This window comes from Ceratotherium simum, chromosome 37, assembly GCF_057802395.1.
Source record: "Ceratotherium simum simum isolate JZ-2026a chromosome 37, ASM5780239v1, whole genome shotgun sequence".
Taxonomy (NCBI): domain Eukaryota; kingdom Metazoa; phylum Chordata; class Mammalia; order Perissodactyla; family Rhinocerotidae; genus Ceratotherium; species Ceratotherium simum.
Genome location: NC_141936.1, coordinates 20,485,748 through 20,513,017, shown reverse-complemented (window position 1 = coordinate 20,513,017; position 27,270 = coordinate 20,485,748). Strand labels below are relative to the sequence as shown.

Sequence of the window (27,270 nt, the reverse complement as noted above, 5' to 3'; positions counted from 1 at the left end):
TGGCTTGTAGACAGCTGCCTTTTCCCTGTGATCTCACATGGCCTTTCCTTGGCATGTATGTGGGGGGGGAGGGGAGAGAGAGAGAGAGCACACTCTCTGATATCTCTTCTTATGAGGGCACTAATCCTATTGGATCAGGGCCCCACTCTTATTTAATCTTAATCATTCATTTAATCTTAATTACTTCCTTAGAGGCCCCATCTCTAAATACAGCCATGATACCGGCTCAAGACAAGGTTGACATGAGGGAAGCCATATTGTAGAAAAGAAGAACTCGATTGTAACTTTGAATGACCTCTGACAAACTAACCCACCTGGATACGCACCCTCCTGGAGATCTAACTGCTCTGTAGATTTTACGACCCCTGCTTGTGCATGTACCTCCCAGCTGTGATAAGATGATAACTTCGTTTTTTTGAGTTCCTTAGGAATGTGATGACCCCCGAACAGAGAATCTATGCTGATAGCCATCATCAGTGAAAACTGAAAGAGCTGGTGTGGCACTCTCAGTCTATAACACCAGAAGGTCAACATTCCTAACCCCCTCCCCAATAACCCAATGGCCTCTATAACTGCTGTAAGATTTTGTGCCCCCTTAAGATGGTTCTTTTGGACATGAGTTGGCCATCTTCCCTCTTGCTAGCAAGCTGTGATAAAAAAGTCCTTTTTCTCCTACCACCTTGCCTCTTGACTATTGGTATGTCTTGCGGCGAGCAGAAGGCCCCACGTTGGGCAGTAACAGCCATATTGGGGGTTAAGGCCTCAACATATGAATTTTGGGGAGACACAAACATTCAGTCCATAACAGATGCTGTTGTAAATGGAATTATTTTCTTAATTTCCTTTTCACATTATACTTCCAGGCTTTTGAAACTAATGCCCACTCCAGTGGAGCCACTGTTACCAGTTTCTTATGTATCTTCTTCCCTACTTCCTTTCTGTCTCTGTCTCTGTCTCTGTTTCTCTCCCATATATTCTCTGCAACTGTTTTTCCCACTTGATTCATCAACAACTGCCAAATATTTATTAAGTCTCTATAATGTGCCTGGCAATGTGTCACACAATATGAGAGGTAATAAAGAAGTATGACCTGGTTCCTGCCCTCAAAGATTTTCAATCTAGGTGAAGAGACAAAACATCTGTAAAATAATTGCAGAACAATTTATGAGCACGTGTAATCAAATTCTCCACTGTGTGGCTCATGCACTAGGATGCAGACTCTCTAAGGGTAGGTCTTTTCTGCTGTGCTCGCAGCTGTATCCCGGGCCCTAGATCAGTAGAGGAGGAACAGGATCTGAGCTCAATAAATGAATGTGAATGAATTCAACACTCTCCATCTTTGGAGTCTCACCTGGTAGAAGCTACCCCTCCCATTCATCCTGGAAGACTATCCCTGGGGGACTCTGTTCTGCAAAGTGGTACTCAGACAGGACCTATGTGACAACCCTGGGGCTCTCTAACTGGCTCAGGTTACAGCCTAACAGTAGGCTCGCAGACACAGCACACATCTCTCAGCAAGTATTCTGGTGTCTTTCTAAAATAAGTTCTCATATAAATAGATCCTTGTTAAGTTTCACCAGGTAAACTAACTGAGAAGAGGAATACGGAGGAAGAGGCAAGAAAGCCTGGCCTAGGCAAACAGGGAAATGTCACAGAACCCTCCAAACTGAGCCAGGAAGTGGTGCCAGAGGCTTTGGATGCCGGAGAAGAAGCTGGTGCCCGACTGAATAAATGGTTATTGATCTAGTCTTTTAAAGCATGAAGTTTTTTTTTCTGATTACAAGATCATGATAGAAAATTTGAAAAACAAATCACAGAATAAAGAAGAAAATAAACTGTGAGCCATGACTCAGAGATAACCAGTGTTTTCATTTTTATAAAAACGTTACATGTAATTTTACTTGAACTTAGCAGAAGAAAAAGAAACCAAACTTCAGATGAACATTTCTTCGAAATGAGATATCATTTCTTAAACAGAGAGTCCTCTAAAGTTAAAGAATTAAGAGACATGTTAAGGGGTTGGGGTTATTGCAGAGGTCCACAACCTGGGGTCATTTTGCCCCCTGGAAACATTTTCGCAATGTTTGGAGATGGTTTTCTGGTTGTCACAACTTGGGGTGGGGGCCAATGCTAGAGGGTAAAGGCCAGGGAGGCTGCTAAATATCCTACAGTGCACGGGACAGTCCACCACAACAGAGAATTACCCAGCCCCAATAACCCTGGGTCATCGCATAGTTGTGGTGGTTTAAATAGCACATATTTTTAAAGGGCTTAATTTTGTTTCCAGTTAGTAAGACATAGTCAGTTTTCTCAAGAACCAGCGGAGTGAGTGGTTGAGAGCGTGGCCTCCAACCAGGTGGTCTGACTTTGAACCCTGACCCTGCCACTTACCAGTAAAGTGACCTTGGGCAACCTCTTTGGGGCTCAGTTTCCTCATCTGCAAAATTGTGGTAACTTGACATCTACCTCATACAGCTGTAGTGAGTACTGAATGAGCTCATATAAGCAAAGTGCTTGGAACAGCATCTGGTGTATGCTAAGCTCCATGGAAATATTTGCTATTATTATTATTAATATTATGTTATTAATATCTTAAACCAAACTGGAAACATAAATTAAGCTTACTTTTAGGATAATTCTTTTTTTGTGTGTCTGTGTGAGGAAGATCAGCCCTGAGCTAATCTGCCAGTCCTCCTCTTTTTTTTGCTGAGGAAGACTGGCCCTGAGCTAACATCCGTGCCCATCTTCCTCCACTTTATATGGGACGCTGCCACAGCATGGCTTGATAAACGGTGCGTCAGTGCGCGCCCGGGATCCGAACCGGCAAACCCCGGGCTGCCGCAGCGGAGCGCACGCACTTAACAGCTTGCGCCACCGGGCTGGCCCCAGGATAATTCTTTTAGTAGATAAAAATAGTTGTATAAGTAAAGTATTTTTTTAAATGGAGCCTTTAAGAAAAATAAACAAAAGGAATATGGCTAGGGCCCACTTCTAAATCTAAGGAGTATATACATGAATCCAGAGGTTCAGCGAGGCTTTCCTGCTTTCTGGAATTACCTGATGAATGGCAGATGATTTATTGTTTCAGAAAACACTTTCTTTCTTTTTCCCTTTAGATTTAAAAAATTTGAATACATTCTCATAGTTCAAAACTCAAAACAATATCACAAAGTATACATTGCACAGTCCTTACTCCCACCACTCTCCCCTCCGCCCTCCCATAGGGAATTGCTTTAATTAGTTTCTGATGTATCAATCCAGTGTTTCTCTATAAAAGCAGATGCAAATGCTGTATATTCTTATTTAGCCCCCCTTTCTTAGACAACAGATGCCATACTGTTTCATTTAACAACCTACCTTGGCTATCTGTCTATCTTTCTGTATTAGTACACAAGGGGCTGCTTCATCTTCTTTTTCAAGGTTATATAGTATTCCATTATGTAGGGGTCCATACTTTATTTATAATGTGTTTGTAATTTTTATAAATATTAACAAATTGTCCTCCATGTAGGGTTGTGTCGTTTTAGACTCCCACCAGCAGTGTGTGAATATGTCTCTTTCTCTCCAGGAATCAGTGTAGTTTATAGACAATCAGCTGTTCAAAATCATACCAAACTGACAGGCATTACCGAGAGGTGAAAGTGGGAAATGAGCCTAAATGGATGTTGGGGGTTTGTCAAGGCTGTCTTCCATTGGCGGAATCAGCCGTTAACTCAGGGTGGATTCTGGGCAATTGGGTAATATATTGCGGGCAATCATGTTGCATTGATCCTAGGAGAATCTAGTTTTTAATGCCAATAGTAAGACTGGCACTTTTTTGGACTATGAGTCGGATGAAGTTTCCTCCTGTGATTTGAATGATAGATCTCTTCTCCATAATTTTAATGTCTCTTTTACAGATGCTCTTTGGCCTAATTTCTATTCTAGAGAAGATTCTGATCCTCTTAAAATCTCTTCAGTAACAGATTATGAAAGATGAAGTCCCTGGGAAACCACTATGTTTCATTTTCTTTCAGTTTGTAGGTATAACTTAGCCAGTAAATTTAGTCTCAGTATTTGTGAGTTCTTTTAAGTTTTACCCACCCAAAACCAAAATATATTTATTTTCTCCCTCATTTTCAGCAACTATAAAAACATCGTAGCCATGTCAATTTCATAGATGCCATGCGTATCAATTGTCAAGTGCTTTAGAAATTCTAAGATAAAATAGTTGAGAATTACATAACACAGCAAATAATTTTATATATTTATTTATTTTTAAATTTATACCACATAGTTTTCTTCGTATTTGGATCCTGACTTTCTCATTCAGCTTCTTGTTTTTCCTGGTGTTTCTTTTTTCTTGTTGACTACATGAGGTGTTTATCTCATTGACACCGAGCTACAGTAGATGTAAATGCTTCTATGAAGGAGCCACAGGCATTCTACTATACTGCACTAAAAGGCTCGGTTTCCCTAAAACCCTGGACCCCAAATATCTACACCTCAGCATACCCCAGTTTGTCACTTATCCCACTTTTCCAAAATCTCATTCCTCCAAGGACCTCAATTCCCCCGGGTCCACCAGATACTCATTGCTCTCAGTATTCTAACTCCTGGGCGCACATGTTTTTCAGTGTTCTCCTTTTGGAACTACAGGCCATCCCAGTGCCTACCTCCTACACAATGTGCTTTTGCCCAGCCCGTTTGCTCTGGTGTGGCCATCGGACACTCCGCCATGCTGTCTCCTCTCCCAGAAGTGCCTGCCCGGCTGAGCCACAGTTATTCAGCTTTGGTTGAACTCCACAGGTGCGGTACAAGGCCAAGTATGGTCCAATATGGATAACCCGCCGAGGGCCTCGACTCTATGTGAACCTGGCCAGTGCCCCACTCCTGGAGCAAGTGATGCGGCAAGAGGGCAAATACCCAGTACGAGACTACATGGATTTATGGAAGGAGCACCGGGACCTGCATGGCCTGGCCTATGGGCCCCTCACCACGTGAGCTGGGGCCTGAAGAGACTGGAATAGGGCCTCTGAGGGCCAAGCCCAAGCACAGTGGCCCTGGGTAGCCAGTGGATAATGGGTAGAGTAGGATCTCCCTGCATCCTCCAAGCCTGATACTCAGTCCAGACAGGTTGTGATGGGCTGAAGCCCAGGGACCATTCGTTGGCTTTTCCACGAATACATTGGATGACTTTGGAAAAATGAATGATTTCTCCCTCCTTGGCCTTATGTTTCTCATATGTAAAATGGGAATTTTGGACTGGAGTGCCTCTGTGGTATCTCTAGGACCTTCCCAGCTCCATTATTCTACAGTATGGTTGAAAATATACCGACTCAAATCATAATGGGTCATATCGGTTTATAGTTGAAAAAACATCATCACCATATTAGTTGGGAGGGCTCAATTTAAAACATGGATGTCAAGCAACTAGAGAAAATAAATAGCTATTCGTTGTTTTGGGAGCTCTGTTAACATACTATAGCAAAAAGAAGTCTGTAATGTATCCACTTACAAACTGTGGCATTAGCAATGGTTTATGGCCAATGATTCCCAATTATTCACCTCAGTTGGCACTGCCAAAATAATCTTAACTTTTCTATGTATAAACACAAGGCTGAAACCTACATCTATCTCTGTGTGTGGCGGGCATCCATGGAAGTTATATCCAACAAGGATACAATACATAATTTGGGAACTATTTTTAAAAATTAGTCACTTCTTAAGGGATTAAAGTTGATTCTCGTGGTGGTAACAATGGTAATAACTAACCATGTGTTTGTGACATGGCAGGCAATAGTCTAGTTCCTTTACTTGTATTATTTCATTGTATCCTTACAGTAAGCCCAGGAAGTAGAGAGTATTATTGTCCCCATTTTATAGGTGAAGAAACTGAGGCCTGGGGAGGTTTTGCATCACCAGAGGTGACACAACTAGCAAATGGTGGTATAGATCTCTCTGATTCTGGAATTCAAGAATTTACTGCCTTGACACTTTTGGAAAGGAAACACTTTTCCAGAAGGTTCATCCCCTCTGTCTTTGATCCCTATACATTCATTCTCCCATCGCATGTTTTTCTTTCTTTTTCCTGGTTCCTTCAGAACTTAAACAACAATTCCTGGGCCCTTTATTCAAAGTTCTGGGGCGAGAATAGAGAATGTCTGTTTTCAAGAGCTCTTTAACTTGATGTCTGACCCTGAGGGCAAGATTTGGGTCTCAGGTTTCATCAGGTCAGCCAACGTCTGGCCTTGATGGCTCAGATTCAAGATTGAAGCTGAACATGATGTACATCCTTGGTGATCCATTTATACTCTTTTACTCTAAAGTCAGTTTCCTAAATATACTGTAGCATATATAATACTATACATATATTTAAAAACTATTTTGCTAATCTATGTGGGTTTTTTTGTTTTAACATTAGATCTCATTATATAAAACATTATTTCCCCAAGAAATATTTTAACAACCATGGAAATGCTCTCATTTCAGTTCTGCAAATCTGATTTCTGCTGTTGGGAGGGTTTTACTCTTGGAGAAGCACCTACAACCTGAAGTTCCAATAAATGGGTCTATTCTGGTTTTCTTTTCTTTTTCAGCAGCACTTTTAGTTTATCTTTTGCAGGTTTTCCCCAACGTATTAAAGAAAACTTTTGGGGTTTGAGGTTCATTTAAATAAATAATTTTTTTTTCTTTTTTTTTTTTGTGAGGAAGATCAGCCCTGAGCTAACATCCAGGCCAATCCTCCTCTTTTTGCTGAGGAAGACTGGCCCTGAGCTAACATCCTTGCCCATCTTCCTCCACTTTATGTGGGATGCCGCCACAGTGTGGCCTGACAAGCGGTGCGTCGGTGCGTGCCCGGGATCTGAACCTGAGCCGCCAGCAGCCGAGCGCCAGCACCTAACCGCTACACCACAGGGCCGGTGCCCTAAATAAATAATTTTTAAAAATAAAAAATCTGATCCTTGACTTAAGACTTTTTAATGTTTTTTCTTTTTAAAATACCTTGTTGTTTTTTTTTTCCTTTGTGAGGAAAAGTAGCCCCGAGCTAACATCTGTTGCCAATCCTCCTCTTTTTGCTGAGGAAGATTGGCCCTGGGCTAACATCTGTGCCCATCTTCCTCTCCTTTATATGTGGGAGGCCTGCTACAGCATGGCCTGATAAGCGGTGCGTAGGTCTGTGCCCAGGATCTGAACCTGGGAACCCCGGGCTGCCGAAGCAGAGCACGCAAACTTAACCACTGCACCACTGGGCTGGCCTCACCTTATTGGTTTTTAAAAATCAAAAGTCATACTTAGTGAAAAATACCAATAATAAAATATTGTCTCCCCACCCCCCCACTCCCATCCCATCCATCTAAGTAGTCCTGACAGTTTGGTGTGTGTTCTTCCCTACTTGATGTAGAAACATGCAGATATACATATGGACATGTAGGGTTTCCTCTCTTCCTCTTAAAATTGGACCAAATTGTACTTATTACTCTGCAACTAGCTTTTCAAAAATTGACCCATACCCAGCTTGCTTAGGAAAGGTGACAGGTTTGGGGGACAGCTGAGGGTGGGGACAGCCCCTGAACATTAAGCCTCCCTATGGGAAGCATGTTCCCATCCACATGAGCATCCCTGCCTAACCGGGTGGGGTACCCAACTACCTACTGAATGGCTGTGGCAAGAGGGCTGGGGCATCAGCCTGGTGGGTCTCCCTGTCCCCTTGGCCCACTGAGCCAAGTAGAACGTGAAGGTCCAGAGTCTGAGCACCCCAGGAACCCTAATTTGCTCTTCCTTTATCCCTCATCCTCCATGCAAAGGGACTGGAACCACTGTAGCTCTTCCTCATTTCACATACAGAAGATTCTGGAGTTGTATCATCCTGAGAGAATCATAGTCAACATTCATTAAGAATTCACCATGTGCCAGGCTACTGATCTAAGCACTTTAATTATCTGAACAACTCTACTAAGATAGGCACTCTTATTATTCCCATTTTACAGAAGGGGAAACTGAGGCACGGAGGAGTTAAGTCACCTGCCTAAGGTCATTCAGCCAGTAATCATCAGACCTGTCATTTGACCCTAGGCAATCTGGTTCTACTTTAACCCACTTTAACCACTTCCACTCCAGTGAGATTCTGAAGTTTTGTGACTCGAAGATTCTGTCCTTTGAAAGTTTAGTGATTCTATAATTCTAAATAGAGTAGTCTGAGATCTTCCTAGACTCCAGAGGGGTCTCAGGGTGGGAAGATACCATCTAATCTGCCCCCCATCCGATACTTACGTTTGTGTTGCTTCTCCATTCTCCACAGGGAAGGAGAGCCCTGGTACCGGCTGCGCCAGGCTCTGAACCAGCGGCTGCTGAAGCCAGCTGAAGCTGCGCTCTACACGGATGCTCTGAATGAGGTGATTGACGACCTCATGGCTCGACTCAGCCAGCTGCGGGCGGAGAGTGCCTCGGGGGACCAGGTGCCCGACATTGCTCACCTTTTCTACCACTTTGCCTTGGAAGGTACCCTTGTTGGGAGAGGGGCTGAAGTGGGTGGACATGGGTCAGGGGTAGGTGGTGCTCCTCCTCCTCAAAGCCCCCTGGATTCCGTGTGCCATGGCGCTGCCTCTTGTGATGGCTTCTGTGCACTGCCAGCTATATCCTACATCCTGTTTGAGAAACGTATTGGCTGCCTGGAGCGTTCCATCCCGCAGGACACCATGGCCTTCATCAGATCTGTTGATCTCATGTTCCGGAACTCAGTCTATAGCATCTTCCTCCCCCAGTGGACCCGCTCCCTGCTGCCCTTCTGGAAGTGGTACCTGGATGGCTGGAACAACATCTTCTCTTTTGGTGAGAAGTCCAGGGAAGGAAGTTGGGGGATGGGTCCCAGGGTCTGTGCATTAGCAGCCTCTCCCAAGACCAAGTCCTTCCTCATGCTACCAGCTATTGGAGTACCTCTTGGTTCTTGGACTTGTTCTCCATTGTCCCTGTAGGGAAGAAGATGGTTGATCAGAAACTCAAGGAAATAGAGGCCCAGCTGCAGACAGGGGGTCCAGAGGGGGTCCAGATATCTGGCTACCTGCACTTCCTGCTGACCAGCGGACAGCTCAGTCTTCATGAGGCCATGGGCAGCCTGGCTGAGCTGCTCTTGGCTGGAGTAGACACGGTGCGTGAGAGGGGCCGGTGAAGAGACCAGGGGCTCCCAGCTCCCATCCTGAACCAATTCCCCATTACCCCCCACCTGAGCCTGATCTTTGTCCCTCCAGGTACCTGCTTCTCTTTCTGTGACATGGATGTAGAGCTAGAAGGAAAAGGGGGGGTTATTCAGTCCAGCGGAGGCAGGCAGGGAATGGTCCTTTTGTAAGGGGGGGTTCCATCACATCCTGGAGCCCCTCGGACATCTGGGAAGTTTCATCTCATCTAATCCAACTCTCTTGTGCTCTGTTTAAGTTTTCCAGCCCTTTCCAGCCCTTTTGTCCTATTGGGTTTCTCTCTCTATTCAGTCTCCTCTGTGTTAGAGTGTGATTCTCCATCACGTTGGTCCTCGTCCCACTGTGGAGTCACATTCAGCATGGAGGGCCCCATTAATTAATTTTTCTCCCACATTTTGCACACACTCACTCGCCCACCCTCCCGCTACCAAGCTGAGCTCTTTCCTAGGAATCCCTCCTCACTTCCTCTCCCTCTACCTCCCAGACATCTAACACACTGACGTGGGCCCTGTACCACCTTTCGAAGAGCCCGGAGACCCAGGCGGCCTTGCACAAGGAAGTGGTGGGTGTGGTGCCAGCAGGGCAGGTGCCCCAGTACAAGGACTTTGCTCACATGCCCTTGCTCAGAGCTGTGCTTAAGGAGACCCTGCGGTAGGCTACTGTTCCTGGGAGCACAGGGTCTGTGTGTGGGGGAGGACTCAGACACAGGAGTAGGAAGTGGGTGCTGGTTAACTGGGGCTAGGGCCAGGGGGAGATCGGAAGAGGGGCCTTGGGGACCAGAGAGGTGAGGTTGAAGGGGTGGGCCCTTTGCCCCTTCTTGGATCCAGGGGCAGACCTGCACCTTCTTTTCCCTGCAGCCTCTACCCTGTGGTCCCCACGAACTCCCGGATCATCACGGAAAAGGAAGTTGAAGTTGGTGGCTTCCTCTTCCCCAAGAACGTGAGTAGGGCTAGAAAGCCAGGGTTCCCAGGGATGCCCCACAGCCCTAAGCTCATGTGCAGCCCATTCTTCCTCTGCAGACCCAGTTTGTGTTGTGCCACTATGTGGTGTCCCGGGACCCGAGCATCTTCCCTGAGCCCGAGAGCTTCTGGCCCCAACGCTGGCTGAGGAACTGCCAGTCTGAAACTTTTGGGGTCCAACACCCGTTTGGCTCTGTGCCCTTTGGCTATGGGATCCGGGGTTGCTTGGGCCGCAGGATTGCAGAGCTGGAGATGCAGCTGCTGCTGACAAGGGTGAGTGGGGAGAGGAGCGTGTGGACCAGGGAGGGCTGAAGGAGGCTGTGGGGAGGAGAGGAGGGAGGCACAGGGTGGGAGTGTGCAGAGGAGGGCAGTGGATGGAGATCACAGACTCTAACCACCCCATGTGTGCATTTTACCTCCCAGCTGCTCCAGCAGTACGAGGTGGTCCTGTCTCCTGAGACAGGGGACGTGAAGAGTGTAGCCCGCGTCGTCCTGGTTCCCCATAAGAAGGTGGGCGTGCGTTTCCTGCAGAGACAGTGCTGAGCTGGGCCTTTGCCTTCCTGGGGCAGCCCCCTTCCTCCCTCCCTGGCATGGTAATTCCTGGCCGCTGCTGTGTCTTGGATGAGGAGAGAGAGAAAGGGGCTGCCAGATGCCAGAGGTTGGAGAAACTCAGTGCACTTCCTACAGAACCCTGAACTTTTGTGACTTTTATCATGTTGAGCATCTCCCTCTTAGAGGAAAGGCCATCCCTTTCTCACATTGCTATGCTTGGGGGAAATATAGAATAAAGGGACTTTTATTGATAACTGGAGGCCTTTGTCATTCTTCTTGATGATCCAGCATCTGAAGCCCTCTCTGTATTTGGGGAACACCCTCTACCCACTCAGGAATCTTGGTGGGAAGCAGAGCTGCCTCCCTCCGTGGAAACTGAGAATACCATATGCCTTCCCAGACCTCACAGAGAAGACTTAGCTTCACTTGGCATTAGCTGAGGCCCTGTCTGAGCCAGAGTTGCAAAGCGATTCCCTAGGCACTGAGAGTGGCACCCTCTTTTGAACAGAAAGTGCTTAGATATAGGCAGTAAAGTGCTACAAAAATTGTTGGAAGAGCTCCAGGCTAGGCCTATGGGAATAGGGAATAGCACACCCCAGGGTGCTGACAAGCCTGGGAATACCATGTTGGCCAAGAGGATGAGAGTTGGGAAGCTATTGCTACAACTATTGGCCTTAGTCCTCTTCCTTGTCACCCAGGTCTGTGGTGGCAAAAAACAAACAAACAAAAAGATAGCCTCCCACTCCCTTGACTGCCCCTGACAGCAGAAAGAGCTGGAACAGCAGAAGTGTGGCACCTGCCTCATGATCACCTTCTAAATCTCTCTCACGTACAACTGAGAAGGGGAACCTAAGTCCTGCCTGGAACTCTAGCTGCAAGAGAGTCCGGGGATTGTAGTTTTTAGCTTTCCAGCCTCTTCAGTACAGGAAGCCAACTAGAAGGAAAGTGGGTTGGCATTGATGTCTGGTTTACCATCCCACAAACTTGCAAAGTCAGTGAGTCCCAGAGCCTCATAGAGTCCCAGCCCCAGTTATAAATTTCTGCTGAGTCATAGAAAACTGAAGTCGAATTTCTAATGTCTCTGGGGATTTGATTTTGAGCCCATTAAAAAAATCATCTCATTGCCCTGATTAAAATCCTTCAGTACTCCCCTCAGCCCTGAGGCACAGCACAAAGTCCTTTCTGTGGCTCAGGAGACTCCTTGTGGGAGCTTCCGGGTGGGTGAACACGTGGAGGTGCTGGGAGTGTGGAGCGCCTGGAGAGGGCACGGGAGCTCCACGCTCTTTCCCCATGCCTTGCCCTACGCATCTCTTCCATCTGGCTGTTCCTGAGTTGGGATCTCAGAGCTATTTGGCAATCAGAGTCTACATACTTGAGCCCTCTCCAAAGAGCTGAATGTGTTAAAAACAAACCAAAACAAACTAAAAACCCCCAAACAAAACAACAACAAAAGACTCTGTGTTCTGGCACCCTACCCTCCACACCCCCCATCCTCCCACCCAGACACCCTTCCACAGCCGAGCCCAAATTCCTCGTATTTCCCGGAACACATTGTGCTCTTTCCGGCCTCAATACTTTGTACTTAATGTCCTCTCTCCTTGGAACACCCTCTTCACCAACTGTTATGTCATCCCAGAGAACTTGCTCTTTCTCAGGACTCAGCTCAAATGTCACTGCCTCTGCAAAGCCTTCCCTGACCTCTCTGGGTGAGTGTGAGCACTTCCTCTTGTGCTTTCCCCCATTCCCTCTTATAGAACTGAGGACTCAGCCTGTTCACCCTGTTGTAGACCCGACTGTCTCCCCAACCGGCTGTGAGACCCCTGGAGGTCACAAATCAAGTTCTTTTCAGTGTGGATCCCAGTGCCTAACTCTGTGTCAGCACCTAGGAGGCGATTAATAAATGTTTGTTGAATGAGAAGAGACTGGAATTGGAGGAAGGGAAGGAGAGGGGAGGATATGGAGCTTTCCTTATTGAGAAGAGGAACCTGGAGAGAATTGGGAGGAATTCCTGATTATAAGGGCTTGGCGCTTGACTCCACCTGTGAAAGGGTTCACCCGTGAGAGCTTATTATAAAAGCAGATGATGGGGGCTGGGCTTGGAGGATGCTAGGATCTCTGTCACGGAGTCAACCAGAGGGGACTTCTGCTTTTCTTAGTGTGCTGCTCCTTCATATCACTGGCAATGAGCTGCCTAAGCCATGCGAACTGAACCCCTCAGTGCTGGCTCTTAGGTGGGAGAAGTCTGTGTGATGTGCCTCAGGATTGGGGTTTTGTAGCAGCTGTCCAAGAGTGTCAGCATTCATGTCTGCAGCTCAGTTTTAACGAATTTATAGGCTAATCTCACATCAAAATCTATGAAGATCTTGTATAGCCACAGGATAGAATATTATTCATCCATGAAAAAGGAATAAAGTACTGATTCATGCTACATCATGGATGAACCTTGAAAACATTATGCTAATAAAGGAAACCAGATACAAAAGGCCACCTCTTGTGTGATTTCATTGACCTGAAATGTCCAGAATAGGCAAATCCATAGACAGAAATTAGATGAGTGGTTGCTGGGAGCTGGGGGGAAGGGAGAATGGGGAGTGATTGTTCATGGATCTGGAGTTTCTTTTGGGTGATGAATATGTTCTGGAATTATATAGTGGTGATGGTTGTGCAGCTTTGTGAATATACAAAGTACCACTGAATTGTACACTTAGAAAGAGTGAATTTAATGGTACGTGAATTATATCTCAATTGAAAAAAAAATATGAAGAACAGTTAGGTAAGATGATTGTAGAAACAGCTGCCAATGTAAGCAATACCTCCAGAGGCACCACAGGAAATTCCAAGGTAGCACTGCCCTGCTGTACATCTGGAGGATCTAAAATCCAACCTCCAATCAGAAATCGGAAACGCAGAGCCGAAACAAGAGCTGAGCAGATTGGTGAAGCAATGATGTCCTTGTGAGGATTAATTCAAGAGCAGGCTGTATGCCCTCACATTTGGATGAGGTGTAGGCACAGCTTCAGGCTCCCCCCAAAAAGTTTTTCCCCATCAGTGACAAGATATAAGAGCCAAAGAGCTATTAACACCACTATGAAACCTTGCCCACTGAGGCTGCTACTGGAAAGCCCACAGACACCGCTCGCGGAAGAAGAGAATCAAAGACTCCTACCCCCAACAGAGAAAAACAAAATACAGCATGGCCAAAGAGATTTCTCTTTATACTCAAGGTTCTTTTTTTTTTAATTTTTAAAAGATTTTTATTGAAATATAATAAACCTACAGCAAAATGCATATACGGTAAGTATACATGAAGTTCTTCTGCTTATCTTGGGAGTTGAAATTGACCTCTGTCAGTTTTTATTGCATCACAATGCCTGGACGAGACTTATTTAACGTAAATCAAAAAATTACTTTCTTTGACAGTGATTCATTCAGACATGTGTAATAGCTACAGGCTGGCTGTGACAGAACAGCGTGGGCTCTTTCCCTTGCAACTTTCTCTCTGGAGGGTGGAAGACAGCAGCCCTGGTTTGAAGGTTGGCACAGAGCCCATCAGTGGCCAGTGATGGGGCACACTTCCAGGGTCTGGGGTCTCAGGGACTCTGGGCTGCCTCCATAAGTCACAGTGAAGCAAGATGTCTCAGTGAGGCTCCCTGATAACGCACCCCGACCTGACTCTGTAAGGAACGAATGGTAGGATGTGGAGTAATTGCAGAGCAGTAGCCGTTAACTGAGCACGGCAGATACACTTTTGACTGAAAAGAGGGGCGTGTCTCGTTACTCCTGTTCCAGCTACTTTGAATTTGTTGGCCAAATTAGGATCCATATTTTTGGGTAAGACTTTAAGAAAACAGCTTGTCTTCTTAAACAACAGGGCCGCACTCCTGGGACTAAAAATAGACAGAGTGTCCAATATTTCCTGGCTGTCTACAGGCTCATGTTCTATAGAAGTTTTAGCTCTGAATGTATTTTGGCTTGGTAATATTAGTTTATTTCCAGGTCATCATTTATGATTCCAGTTTTAATATGCACATCCAATAGAAACTTTGACAATTGTCATCCTGGACATACATGACATTGTACTGAAGTCTTCTGTATTTAAGGACTTTTCGGAGCAGAGTAGTAAGAACGCTAACGAATCGTATATCTCCTGCTTTGTGCCGTCCCTCTTAGCCAGTGCTTCTTGTAGATCTTAGCCATAATAAGTAATAGGTAATCCCAATAACGTGACAAATGATTTTACTAATTATGAGAAAGAGGCATCCTTATTTCTCAGCACGCTGTCATGCTCATCATGTGCTATTAATCGTAAGTCTCTAGTTTCTACAGAAAAAAATGCAGTTGCCCAGGTCCCACTCCCAAATCAGGAAATTAGTACCTCTAAGAATGGGGCCGTGGAATTTGCATTTTCTGAAGCTTCCCAGGTGATCCTGCTGCACATCCAGGGCTGAGAACTACTGAGATGGTTGTGAGGAGAGACGGGTTAAGCTAAGGAGTCTGTGGGAGTCCAGTCCCGAGGCCACAGAACCTCAGACGGGCCTCAGAGGTTGGGGGAGGAGTTGGGGGCAGGGAGGCAGTGGTGCCTGGAAGACTTGGGCAGCCCCAGGTTCGTAGGTATGAGCAGAGGGGAGAGCAGGGAGGTTTCACACAAGGGTGCTCCTTTTATCCTGAGCTAGTTGCAGTCCCCATGACAACACTTTGCCTCTCCTCTTGCAGCTGAGACAGCTGGAGGGCTGAGGGCTGTGGGCTGGCTGCGATCAGAGAAGGGGGTCTGAGGTGGGGGTGGGGGAGTGGGGGATGGTCGCACACAGAAGGGCATGAGAGGGGAACTGCTGGGTCCTCAGGATGGTGAGCCCCAGAGGGTAGAGACCTATCTGCTCTCAACAGGGGAAGAGTGCCTTCCTCAGGCTGCCCTCTCCTCCTCAAGCCTGTGCTCTGACCTCTGAAGTTCTGCTCATGCAGAGCAACCTGGGGCACTGCCTCAAAAGACTGACCCTGCTACCCTTTCCCTAGAGCCAGCCGCAGCTGGAGGCAGCCTGCCCCCAACTCCCCAAGGACACTGTCCCTTGGGAAAGGCCCAGAGAGCACCCCCTCCCATCCTCGCACTTGAGCCCAAGACCCAGGACCTTCCCAGGTAGGGCCAGAGCACAGCCAGCACTGACCGGTGGGTTAGGGCAAAACCGGAAGCAGAAGCTGGGTGTGTACAAGAAAATGCCTTCATTTACTGCCTGACCCATCGAGTGCAAACGTCTCCCCTCTGTTGCTCTGTGAGGTAAATGGGGTGGGATCATATTTTAGAAATATTAATCTACCCTCTCCCCACTGGGCAGCTAGACCTGCAGTGTCCATTGCCACTGGGGACAGGTGAGACAGCAGAAGCCCAGTCTTGGCTTTGGGATTTCAAAAGCCTGACCTCAAAGTGGGTGGCAAGAACTCAGGACACATACAGTGAATTTGGAAGATATGATGGGTTAGAGAAAAAGGCCCTCTCTTTCCCCACTGGGTAAAGGTTCCATAGGCTGGTGGCAGTTGGGGGAGTGAAGAGAGTGTAGACATTTCTGGGGTCCCTGAGGAGAGGGCTCTGAGAAGGGAGCTGTGTCTGAAGGGAGGGGGGAGTATGACAAATCCCCCAGATAGGTTTGGAGATGGTAAGGATAGAAGAGCCCTGGGGCCCATGTTTCCTGGGTAAAGGCTGGGAAAATCCCAAGGCGCAGAGTAGGACAGGCTACTTGCTGTCCATCTCAGCAGACAGGACAGCCCCACAGAGCTTCCTGAGGCCCGGAGGGGTGCAGGGCAGGAGCTAGAATAAGCTCATGCCCCCAGAGCAGGCAGGCCCAAAGAGGCTTCGTGGTAGGGAGTGAGGGAGCTCCTAGCAGAGGTCACGCCCACCAATGACCAACCAAGTGACAATTGGATGGGAGCGGGGGTGTTTTAGCAGGTGCTGGCAAGGATGGATGATGCTGACTGAGGAACAGTCTTATGCTACCTCAAGCTGCCCCCCTCCCTGAAACTTAACCCCAGGAAAAGGCGGGAGGGGACCTCAAATTGACTGAGATTAATTTCTACGACCTGGTGAAATGGGGTTCATAATAGAAATTATATTCAACGTTAGAAAACTAAAGTTACATTTCTTGCAGATTAGAGTTTGTGAACTGAGTTGTACCTACGATGAAACTAATTCACATTTTCTTTACAGTTTTGTTATAAATAAAAGATGAAAAAGAAATTTCGGTGGAATAACACTCTATGTGCAAATGAACTGCCCTTGTGGTGTTCATCAATGACAGATTGTCCTTCGTGTCTTTGAATTCAGCAAGCACAGGGATCTTGCCACAAGTTCAGGTCAAATGACTGTAGCGTTTTCTGAGTGAAACTTATAAAATCCAAGTTTGTGGGTCGTTCGTTTTGTTTTCTCGATCGTGCGTCCTCAGTGATCCAAATACAGGGCCATCCCTGGGGACTGAGAATGCTGTTTGCTGGTGAGAGCTGAGGACGAGAATGGAGGGGGACCTCACTCCAACAGGCAGCTCTACAGATAACTGCCGCTCCGTAGTGACCCCCAGCAGCCCTGAAATGACAATGCCGGGAGAGGAGCAGGGCAGTGGCAAAGTTGTGGGGGACCACTAAGGTGGTTCCCAGGGGGGAAGAACAGCTGGGACTCCCAGGAGCTGGGGGCATGACCGACAGGCAGTCCAGAAGCTGAGGAATCCAGATCCCCTGGCTAACCCATGGGCTGAGGGCTCATCGCCCCACTGGGCCTGGTCACAACCCAGGTGGGGGGAAAGCGATGTGGGTGGGCGTGGAGCAGTCGGCCCTGGGGTAATGCCAGTGCCTCTGGCTCAGGGATCTCCAGGCTGACTCAGCTGTTCTTAATTTCATCATCCCATGGTGCACTGGGCATTCCCAAGGGCTTCTGGGAGTATGGGCAGGGCAAGGGCAGTGAGGGAGGGCTGGAGAAGCCTGTGAGGAGGACAGAAGGGAAGACGGTGACTCAGTGGAGAGTGGAGGTTGCGTTTCCAATAGGGGAACCTCAGTCTTGCCATCCACTGCCACATGGGTGGAATCTGTGTCCCCACCCTTCTGCAAACCCCTAGCAAATGTGCTACCAGGAAAGAGTCTGAGATCACGTCAAATTTACCAAAATGAGTACTTAGATAGAAATTTCCTCCTTTCAGCCATAGTTCTTACTGAGCATGGGAATTCCATTCAACAAAGGTTTATTAACTTCCTTCCTTCCAGTGGAATTCCGAGCAGGCGAGAGGCAGGTCAGTCTCCCCAGAGCACATAAGTCACATCACTGCCCTTCCCTTCACCCCAACCCCTGTCCACCTCTCTTATGATGGCTTCCATGACTTCAGCTGAGAATGGGACAGAGCGGTGGCCCCACAGTGAATCCTGACACTTGTACTTTTCACGGGACTACTCAGCTGTGTGCTGGGCCCCTCTCATTCTCAGGGGGCCCCAACCCGAGATCTGGGAGCCCAGAAAGACTGAGGGGCTGGTGCTGAGGCAAATGGCCCAGGGCAGAGCCTACCTGAACCAGAGCCGAACCAGCAGATGGGGGTGGGGGAAGATGAAGGCCGAGTTCCCCGGCCCCCTCCATTGGCTTCCGGGTGTGGAAAGTGGGCTGGGAGTGAGGACTCGGATATTCTCAGGCACCGAGGGCATCGATGCCAGCAGGGCTGAGCACCAGTGCCTGAAGGATGTCAGAGAGGGACACCACACCCAGGAGGTGCTGGGTCTCATCCACCAGCACCAGCCGGTGTACCTGTGGGTACACAGAGGGACAGTGAGGGCACGGCTATGGCAGCCAATGAGCCAAGAATCAGAGGCAACAATGTGACATAACCAGGGGAGCAAGAAAGTGTCTCCAAGAAACCAGCTGGGGTGGCTCTGACCACTCTGGGGCGATCAGCTGGCTGTGGCCCTCCGCACGAGGGCGCCATGGACAGGACCAGTTGCAGACCAGTGTGGACGCCAAGAGCTTGGCCATGAAATGGGAGGACAGGGCGGATGCCCGATGTACAGGGATAGCTGCAGTTGCTCGTGGGAAGGACTGGGCCATACGTGTTGGGAGCGTGCGTGAAGGAGCGTGGGTACCTGCTCCCGGGCAATCCGGTCGATGACTTCCCCCAGGCTCTCGTGGGGCTGGCAGGAAAGGACTCCCTCCAGACACACTGTCCTCTGCCTCAGTGCCTCTCCCACACTCATGTCCAGGTGGTTGTAGGTTTGCTGGGCAGCCAGGTGCTGGGGCAGGGAAGGAAGTACGGCTCTTAGTCCTCACCGCCCCCCCACCCCTTACCCCCGGGCTCCAGCCCTGCAGATAACACTCCCTATACAGCTGTAAAGGCCCCCCTGGTCCACAGAAACACCCTCCCCCCATGGATCCTCACACTCGCAGCCTCCCTGCGGCACCCTCGCTCCCCTCCCTTCCCCACAGACACTTACAATCACATCGAAGCGGGAGTAGAGGCCCACGACCCGTCCTGCAGTGGTGGGGATGATAGTGAGAGAAAGATGGGGAAGAGGTTCAGATCAGAAGCAGGATGCTGTGCAAGGGCCGGGGGCAGGTTTTGGGATGAACTCCTTGACCTCCCCCACCCCTGCCCCAGGCTACTGGCTTTGTAATGAGGCATCAGGCTGAGGCCACCTGAACCCATGCATCAATCTTAGCATCAGAGAGAGAGAGACAGCCCGATATCACGCCTCCTGATGCCATACGAGGAGTACACACCATCATCTTGGAAATATGCTAGCCTCAAATGTATAGCCTGAATCCGATCAAGCCTTGAGGTCTAATTTCTGGTTTCCGGGCAACAGGAAGAGAGGAACAAGGGAAAAGCCACTTGTGAAGCAAGCAGACAAATCTGGAGGTGAGACAGTCCGTAGGACAACTGACCCAGCTTCCATCTCATCCATGTCATGAAAGTTAAGCGGGAGGGTAATGTTCTAGATTAAAAGAGACATAAGGGACAAAAGAAGCACAGGCAAAATATGGACCTTAGGGCCGGCCCCGTGGCGTAGCGGTTAAGTGCGTGTGCTCCGCTGCTGGCGGCCTGGGTTCGGATCCCGGGCGTGCACCGACGCACCGCTTGTCAGGCCATGCTGTGGCGGCGTCCCATATAAAGTGGAGGAAGATGGGCACAGATGTTAGCCCAGGGCCAGTCGTCCTCACCAAAAAGAGGAGGATTGGCATGGATGTTAGCTCAGGGCTGATCTTCCTCACAAAAAAAAAAAAGGGGCCTTAATTAGATCCTAGTTTGAACAAGTCAACTGTTAAAAATGATATTCTTGGGGAAAAGTGGGGAAATGAGAATAAAGATTGGCTATCAGGTAATACTAACAAATTATTTATATTTTGTTAGGTGGTATAGGAAATATACTTATTTTAAGAGATGCAGACTGAGTGTTAAGGGGTGAAACGACATGATGTATATAATTTACTTTAAATTACTTCAGGAAAAAAAAAAAAAAAAGAACTGGTTATGGCAAAATGTTAACAGTAGTTAATCCAGGCAATGGGTGTGTGGGGTTCGTTATAGAGTTTTTTCCTACCATTTTCATTCATTTGAAGTTTTTCATAATCAAAAATAGATTAAAACACTTCTTGATCTCTAGCTTCATGGTGGCGATTTTAACTTTGGAATGGTTTACAACCATGGTTCAACCAAAGAAATGATGTTGTAGTCCCTCTCACCCTGTTTCAGAGCAAGAAATTGAGATCTAGCTGGGTGCCATGGCCCAGCTAGGATGAATTAAAATTAAAAACCTCATCTGCTGTTTCCTCTTGCCATGCTCATTTTATTGCACACAGCCCTGTTAAGCCATCCTGTGAAGTCAGAGGATGGGTGTTATTAAGATCCCCCATTTCACAAATAGGGAAACTGAGGCACAGAGAGGCTATGTTGCTGGTCCAAAGCTCCAGGCAGGCAGACACTTCTGGCCCTGACTCCCCCCTCGGCCCCAAGCTAATGCCACATAGACCCCGGCTCCCCACCACCCCACCCCAGCCAGAGCCCCCGTCCTGGGTGCAAGTACCAGCTTCATTGACCACAGGCAGCGCAGACACCCGCCGGTCCACAAAGATGTCCAGCGCCGTCAGGATGGGCGCTGTTTCCAGCACCACGGCCAAGTCTCGGAACGTGCCGATGCCCAAATCTTGGATGGTGCGGGAGAGGAAGGAGGGCGGGGGCAGCAGGGTGCCCTGCTGGGTTGGAGACAGGTGGCATCAGGGTGGAGCGGCCGCCAGAGGGCTCCCAGCTGCTCCCTCCCCCACCCCTAGGGCCGAAGACTTCTCAGCCCTCAGGCTGCCCTTGGAGGCTGCGCCCAGGCTCACAAAGATGTGCAGGAACTTGAGCAGCCGCTTGTGTGTGAGGATGTGGAGCACGGCCCCTGAGACCGGGTCCAGGACCGGCAGGCGGTGGATCCGGTTCTTGATGAGGGTGTAGACGGCGTCGAACAGGCTGTGAAGGTGGGAGCAGTGAGCCTGGGGCAGTCTGGGGAGAGACACCCCCCACCCCAGCACCCTAGAAAGGAGGACGGGGTGCCAAGGCTGCCTGGTCTCCAAGGATGAGCTGGTGAGCTCAGAACTGAAGGGCTGGGCAAGGGGACTGTGCAGGGCAAGGAGGCTCAGGTGACTTGCTGGGCGCGCTTACCTGTCATTGGGAGAGATGGAGACCAGCGGCTTGAAGCAGCCTTGAAGGTAGATCTCTGCAGGAAAAGCCGGGTCAGTCCAAGGGAGCTGGCCGCCCCGCCTCACCCGGCAGCCCCCAGCCTGTGGGCTCCCTCTCACCCTTCCCCTGCTCCCTCCAGAAAACCCCCATGCTCACCCACACACCCTCAGCCCATTTCCAGGTCCCCTCTGCCCGCTCACCCCTCCAGGTCTCAATCTTATGTTCTTCAATCTCATAGATCTGGACCTAGAGACATCGACAGGACTCCAGAAATCAGACGTGAGCCCCTCGGGCACCAAGCTCCCCGAACTCCCCTCTGCCCCAGCGGAGCTGGGTGCCCCCGGGACTCCCAGTTCGGTTCTCACCAGGGGGGACCTGTAATAGCGATGCAGCACCAGGATGAAGTCTGTGATGGTCAGCATCCCTGCGGGGTTGGGAGGGGAGGTACAGGGGGTCAGCCTGGGGTCCGTGGTGGGAGGCAGGTTGAGGAGTCAGACTCTGCGGTCCCAGTTCTGAGACAACGGTGGGAACGGTGGGAATTGTGGAAAGAGGAGAAGGGCTGCCCCTCCCACACTTGAGAAATGAGGTTCTCCCTTGTGCACTTCCCACGTAACTCCTCTCCTTCTCCCCTTTCCCACTCTCCTAATTTCTTCCTCTCCCTTTCCTCTTTTCCTACCTAGCACCTATGACATGGGACCACGGGGTAGCAGAGCTGGAGGGGTCAGCTGGTCACAACTCTTCACAGATGGGGTCTCCCAGGTGGCCACCCCAAGACCAGGTTCAAACATTCCCCCACACTGGCCCCTGACTGGCTCAGCCAAGGGTCTGCTGAGCCTGTGGTGCATTCGAGCTCAGCCCCAGAACTGCCTCACAAGGTCCCTCCTTTCCTTTCCCCTCCTCACCCACAAAAGTCTGCTTCTTGCTGTCCCACAGAGGTGCTGCCCGGACGCCGTTGGCCACCAGCGCAAAGAAGGCCTTCTTGATCTGAGGGCCGGGGAGAACAGTCGAGGGTGAGTTTCTTACTGCCCCTCAGTGGTACCCTGTCCCACGTGCCTGCCTTTCTCACGTCATGGCACCCCCTAGACGTGATCCTTGTCACCCACATTTGCTACCCTGATGACCCCTCCAGCAGGCACACCAAGGTGTGGGAAACTAACTCAGTATTTCCACCCTGAAGTCATATGTGTGTGGACACACACAGAATAGTTTTTGCTAATCTAAGTACTAGAGGTATTTTTAACTACATTTTTGTTGTTGTTAGTGCCATAGACTCCACTCCAACTCCTAGCGGCCCTGTGTCCAGCAGAGTGAACCCTGTCCAGTCTTTCTGCATCATCCTCTCACCTTCTGGCACTCTATCAGACAATGCTCCGCTGCTATTCACAGGGTTTGCATGGCCAATTTCTTTCGGAAGTGAGTGGCCAGGTCCTCCTTCCTACTCTGTCTAGTCTGGAAGCTCCACTGAAACCTATCCACCATGAGTGACCCTGCTGGTATTTGAAATCCTGGTGGCATAGCTTTCAGCATCACAGCAACACGCAGCCACCACAGGACGACAACCAACAGACAGACGGGTGGTGTGGTTCCCTGACCAGAAATGAACTCGGGCCGTGGTGGGGAGAGCACCGAATCTTAACCACTAGACCACTGGGGCTGGTAATGATTTATGTAATATTTACAAAACATTTTTCTCTAAATAAATTTTACATTGACTCATTTTAGCTTCATCCTAAGCAATACTATCTATAGGTGCTGCTTGTATTTTTCTAATACATATTAAAATAAATACAAAGCTCCAAAAAGAAATATATCTGTTCATATACCACTACAATCAAATTGTGCCCCGTGGACGATACATACGCCATGCTTTGGGCAACACCGCTCTGCTATACACGATGGTAAGAATGGAATCAGGTGTTTCGTAGCTCAGCCCAACGGAAGAGCAGGGACCAGAACGCATCCTGTTTTTCTGTTACCGGCAGTCCCCTGCTCCTTGTCCTAAGTCACCCTGCCAGATCTTCCACGTACTTCAGGGCTTTGCAAAGTGCTCCCATTTATCCTGGGTTGTCCCAGGAGTCCTCTGAAACTTGTAGGGCAAGGTGGGCATTCCTATCCCCATTTTAGAGATGAGAAAGGTAAAGTAACCAACTCAAGATCCTACAGAGATAAGTGGCAGAGCTGCCATGACAATTTTGGGGAGGAGAGAGTAGAAGCTCTCCCCGCACTGGTCTCCATGACTCTAAGAAGGAGTCCTGGAAGGGATCTTGCAGGGGGCCTGGCCTGGCAGGGTGTCCTTGAGGATGTGACACAGGCTGCAGTGCCATCAGGATGGAGGTGGGGCGAGTGGTGGCCTCACCTGCAGCATGGTGTCAAAGATGACCAGCTTGGAGCTGGTTGCCATGGCATCGTAGCAGGTGTGCTCCTGCATGAAGTGCATGTAGACCTGGGCCCCTGGCTTCCGCAGCTCATCGTCCCAGCCCAGCCTGGGTAACAGGTCCTTCGGGGATGGGCACCGGGCAGGCCTCTCTTCCACCAGGCCGAGCTCACACCCCCAGGCTGCTGTGGCTGAGAACTCTATGCCCAGATCCAGATCATCTGTGCTCGAGCCAACGGCTAAGGCTGCACAGTCAGGGGGAAGGATGTCCCTCTCTGTTGGTGGAGTGTCCACTCTGGCCAAGGGAGCAGCTTGGGCCAAGGGTGTGGCCTTGGGGAATGTGGCCTCCAGCCCGGTGGATTCAGCAGCTGGCCTGGATTGTGGACCTATTCGGGGGAGAGCACAGTAACTCCATCTTCCAAAACACTCTCTCATCTACTGTCTCAGTTCATCCTCACAGCGGCCTTGGGTAACCTGGATGCTGGGGCCCCCATTTTGCAGGTGAGTCTCAGAGAGTCACACCAGATAGCGGCTCTGTCCCATCTTTCTGAGTTGGCCGTGCTGAGCCCCTGGCTCTACAAAGCAGTTGACCTCCCCCAGATGGGGAGACTGAGCCCAAACCCACAAGATGAGGGTTGGGTCCACCTCTGTGTATGGAGGGATCCCTGGTCCCAGGCTCCGGGACTTCCCACTTCCTCTGCTCCCATCTCCCCAGAACTGGTCTTGGTCTTACCTTCCCCCGGGCTTGGCAGCTCCCCCGCCTCCATAGCCTCTTGCTTTGTCCATCTTGAGGCCTCAGTCCCCTGTTTTCCAGGATTTCTTTCTGAGCTGGTGGTCATGGCTGGTGATGGCCATGAAATGCTGTCTTCTTGCTCTAGGAAGCTCATCTCTGGAAGGGGGAATGGGGCCCATTTGGTTAATAGGGAGTAACACAACAAAATCAATTAAAATGTTATTAATAATAATACTTAACATTTGCAAGCTTCCAAAGGTTCTTTTCTCCAATGCATTTCTCATTCAAACCTCATAGTGATCTTATAAGGAAGGCATTACTATTATCTCTAATTTATTAATGAGGGACCTGAGATCAGAGAGGTTAAGCAATTTGCCACAAATCATACAGCTAGTAAGTGATAAAGTCAGGGCTGGGTCCAAGTCTTCAGACTCTAGATCCCCCCTCTCTTCTTCCGAGAGAGGAAGGAGGAGGTGAGGGAAAGGAGGAAGAAGAAACAAAGAGGAACAAAGACGGAGAAGGAGAGGAAGACAAAAGGCTGGTTAGTGGAGTCGGGGAGGAAGGGGGCCCAGAGAGGTGGGGGACAAAGGAAGTGGGAGAAGAGCTGGGCCCACAAGGAGGGGGCAGCCCCACCTACCCTGATGCTCAGGTCCCCCAAGGCTGCTCCAGGATGGGGCCTGTAGGGAGAAGAATGTCTGAGGGAGTGGGGACAATGTCCTCTGTTCCCAAACCACAGGTCCTTCCTTTCCCACCCCATAAACACACACACACCCATACACACACTCCACAAACACATACTCATACACACACCCCACAAACACACACACACCATAAACACACACACATGTAAACACCCCCCCCACAAACACACATAAACACACACATCCATACACAAACACTTATACACACTCAGAAACACACATATTCAACCCTTACCAGACACACACAGAACCGCATACACTCACTCACTTAAAGAATATACACACACGGACACCCACATGTTCATATGCACAGAGAAAATCCAGACCAAACACACACACGCGCGCGCACACGCATGCATTCACACGGTGTGGTGTGCTCTCAGTCCTCTGGCCTCAGCTGCCCAGCTCCGGCCCCCCGGGACCCCTGTACCCCGCATAGTGCACGCTCCAGCTCTGGCTCCATGCAGCCAACAGGATCAACGGAGAGCAAGTGTGGGACACGGTGGCTGGGCAGCACTATTCTGGGCCCGGCCCCTGGCACTCTGCCCTCCCCAGATCGGTTTCGCTCTGATTGGGTGTCAGACGGCGGGAAGGAGGGTCCAGCCACTCAGCTGCTCCAGACCAGCAGCCTGGGGGCGGGGTGGGGTGGGAAGGGGCGCACCTGGCATCTCCATGCCCGGTCCTGGGCTGCCTCCTGGGTCTCCCAGGACAAGCGAGAAGGCCCCTGCTGTGGGGGAGGTGGCTTGGAGCATGGGGAGGGCACTGGGGTGGCAGGAGGGGGCTCTCAGGGTCCTGAGTTCCCCCCAGAGGGCCTCTCATCTTTGTCAGGCGCCAGAGGGGGGAAAATGGAGGCAGACAGACCTCAACTTTCTTCCCTGTACAAACTTCAGTCTTGGGTGCTGCTGCAGTTAGAAAGGGCGAGTTGCAGCCAGCTAGGAGGGTGGGGATAAGGGGTTTGTGGGTGGTCCCGGGAGAGTGGCCAGTGTGTGTCCAGATGTCCCCATTTGAGTCCCAGGAGACAGTCCCTCTCTCTGCTGGAGGCGTTGGAGGGGGATGGTTCGGGCGGGTGGGGAGCTGCGAGGATCACCTTAGAGGTGTGCTCGAGGGCTTGGGGCCTGCGATTGTCCACAGGGGGAGACACACCTGTTTCTACCTGTGGTTTGGAGGTTGGGCCAGGTGTGCAGGAGCCCCAGTTCCCCCATCCCGCACTCTGTGCTGTCCCTGTATCTCCTCGTGCCAACAGGATCCCTGCCCGGCTCTGGCGGCTGCCCCCGCCCCCCTTCCTTGGCATTCCTGGGGCCTGAGTCAATGTCCAAATCAGGAATGCTGCTGACCCAGCTGCTCCAGCTCCCTCTCTCTGCCCCTCCCGTCCTCCCCTCCTTCCAGCCTCTTCCATCCCAGGCTCTGGCCCTGGAGCAGCCACTCAGTAATGAATTACGGGATTTCTTGCTGAATTTATTGAACATATTTCCCACCATTCCTCAAAGCCCTTGTCCTGCCTCTGGGGAGCGTGGAGGAGGACAGAGCAGGGAAGGGACTTAGCTTTTCCACGTGTGTCTTGGATAGCATGGGGGTGAATGCAGCCCTCCTTCCACAGCGTCCCTGTGGCCTGTTCCTGCCTGGTCCCGGATGATGAAGCTTCTAAGGCACAGCTAATAGGACACCTCAAATGGTGGAAAGATCAAGTGGACCATGCCCGGAGATATGCGGTGCATCAGACCTGGAAAGCCCCCACCCCCTTATGTTCTGGGCCACCTTCACAGCCAAGCCAGACACAGAACAGCCTCAGCTCACACGACTGCCTTCTCCTGCGATACTCCACTCTCCCCTCCACCTCAGACATGCTCCATCTACAAGGACAGTAGCAGGGGCTCCTCTTCAAGAGAGTCTTCCCTGGGGGCTGGCCCCGTGGTGTAGTGGTTAAGTTCGACTTGCTCTGCTTCGGCAGTGCAGGTTCGAGGGTTCAGATCCTACGCCACTCATCAGCCGTGCTGTGGTGGCATCCCACATACAAAATAGAGGAAGGTTGGCACAGATGTTAGCTCAGGGCAAATCTTCCTCAAGCAAAAAAAGAGGAAGATTGGCAACAGATGTTAGCTCAGGGCCAC

At 49.9% G+C, this 27,270-nt stretch overlaps 2 protein-coding genes across 4 annotated transcripts in view; one reads left to right on the top strand and one right to left on the bottom strand.

The window, feature by feature from the left end:
• CYP27A1 (cytochrome P450 family 27 subfamily A member 1) overlaps positions 1-10,938 on the top strand; it is a 41,938-nt gene extending 31,000 nt beyond the window's left edge. The window contains exons 2-9 of the mRNA XM_004427563.3: positions 4,789-4,979; positions 8,282-8,481; positions 8,614-8,811; positions 8,955-9,127; positions 9,658-9,824; positions 10,031-10,112; positions 10,193-10,405; positions 10,556-10,938. Of these exons, the coding sequence (XP_004427620.1) occupies positions 4,789-4,979; positions 8,282-8,481; positions 8,614-8,811; positions 8,955-9,127; positions 9,658-9,824; positions 10,031-10,112; positions 10,193-10,405; positions 10,556-10,675 (1,344 nt within the window). The 3' untranslated portion in view covers positions 10,676-10,938. The remainder of the gene's footprint in view (positions 1-4,788; positions 4,980-8,281; positions 8,482-8,613; positions 8,812-8,954; positions 9,128-9,657; positions 9,825-10,030; positions 10,113-10,192; positions 10,406-10,555) is intronic.
• A 2,965-nt stretch (positions 10,939-13,903) lies between these two features.
• Positions 13,904-25,702, bottom strand: PRKAG3 (protein kinase AMP-activated non-catalytic subunit gamma 3). 3 transcript variants are annotated; one of them, XM_087424813.1, is made up of 13 exons: positions 25,593-25,701; positions 25,099-25,138; positions 24,462-24,617; positions 23,711-24,114; positions 22,257-22,338; positions 21,720-21,778; positions 21,555-21,600; positions 21,337-21,391; positions 21,018-21,144; positions 20,720-20,888; positions 19,130-19,167; positions 18,782-18,928; positions 13,904-18,449 (listed from the first exon to the last, which is right to left on the bottom strand). In XM_087424813.1, the coding sequence occupies exons 1-13, from the start codon at positions 25,623-25,625 to the stop codon at positions 18,333-18,335; spliced, it is 1,473 nt and encodes a 490-aa protein (XP_087280939.1). In that variant the 5' UTR covers positions 25,626-25,701; the 3' UTR covers positions 13,904-18,332. The 3 variants fall into 3 exon arrangements, with proteins under 3 accessions (XP_087280939.1, XP_087280940.1, XP_087280938.1); XM_087424814.1 differs by having other exon boundaries at positions 20,720-20,885; XM_087424812.1 differs by having other exon boundaries at positions 13,904-18,928; positions 20,720-20,885; positions 25,593-25,702.
• Between the last annotated feature and the right edge of the window lie 1,568 nt (positions 25,703-27,270).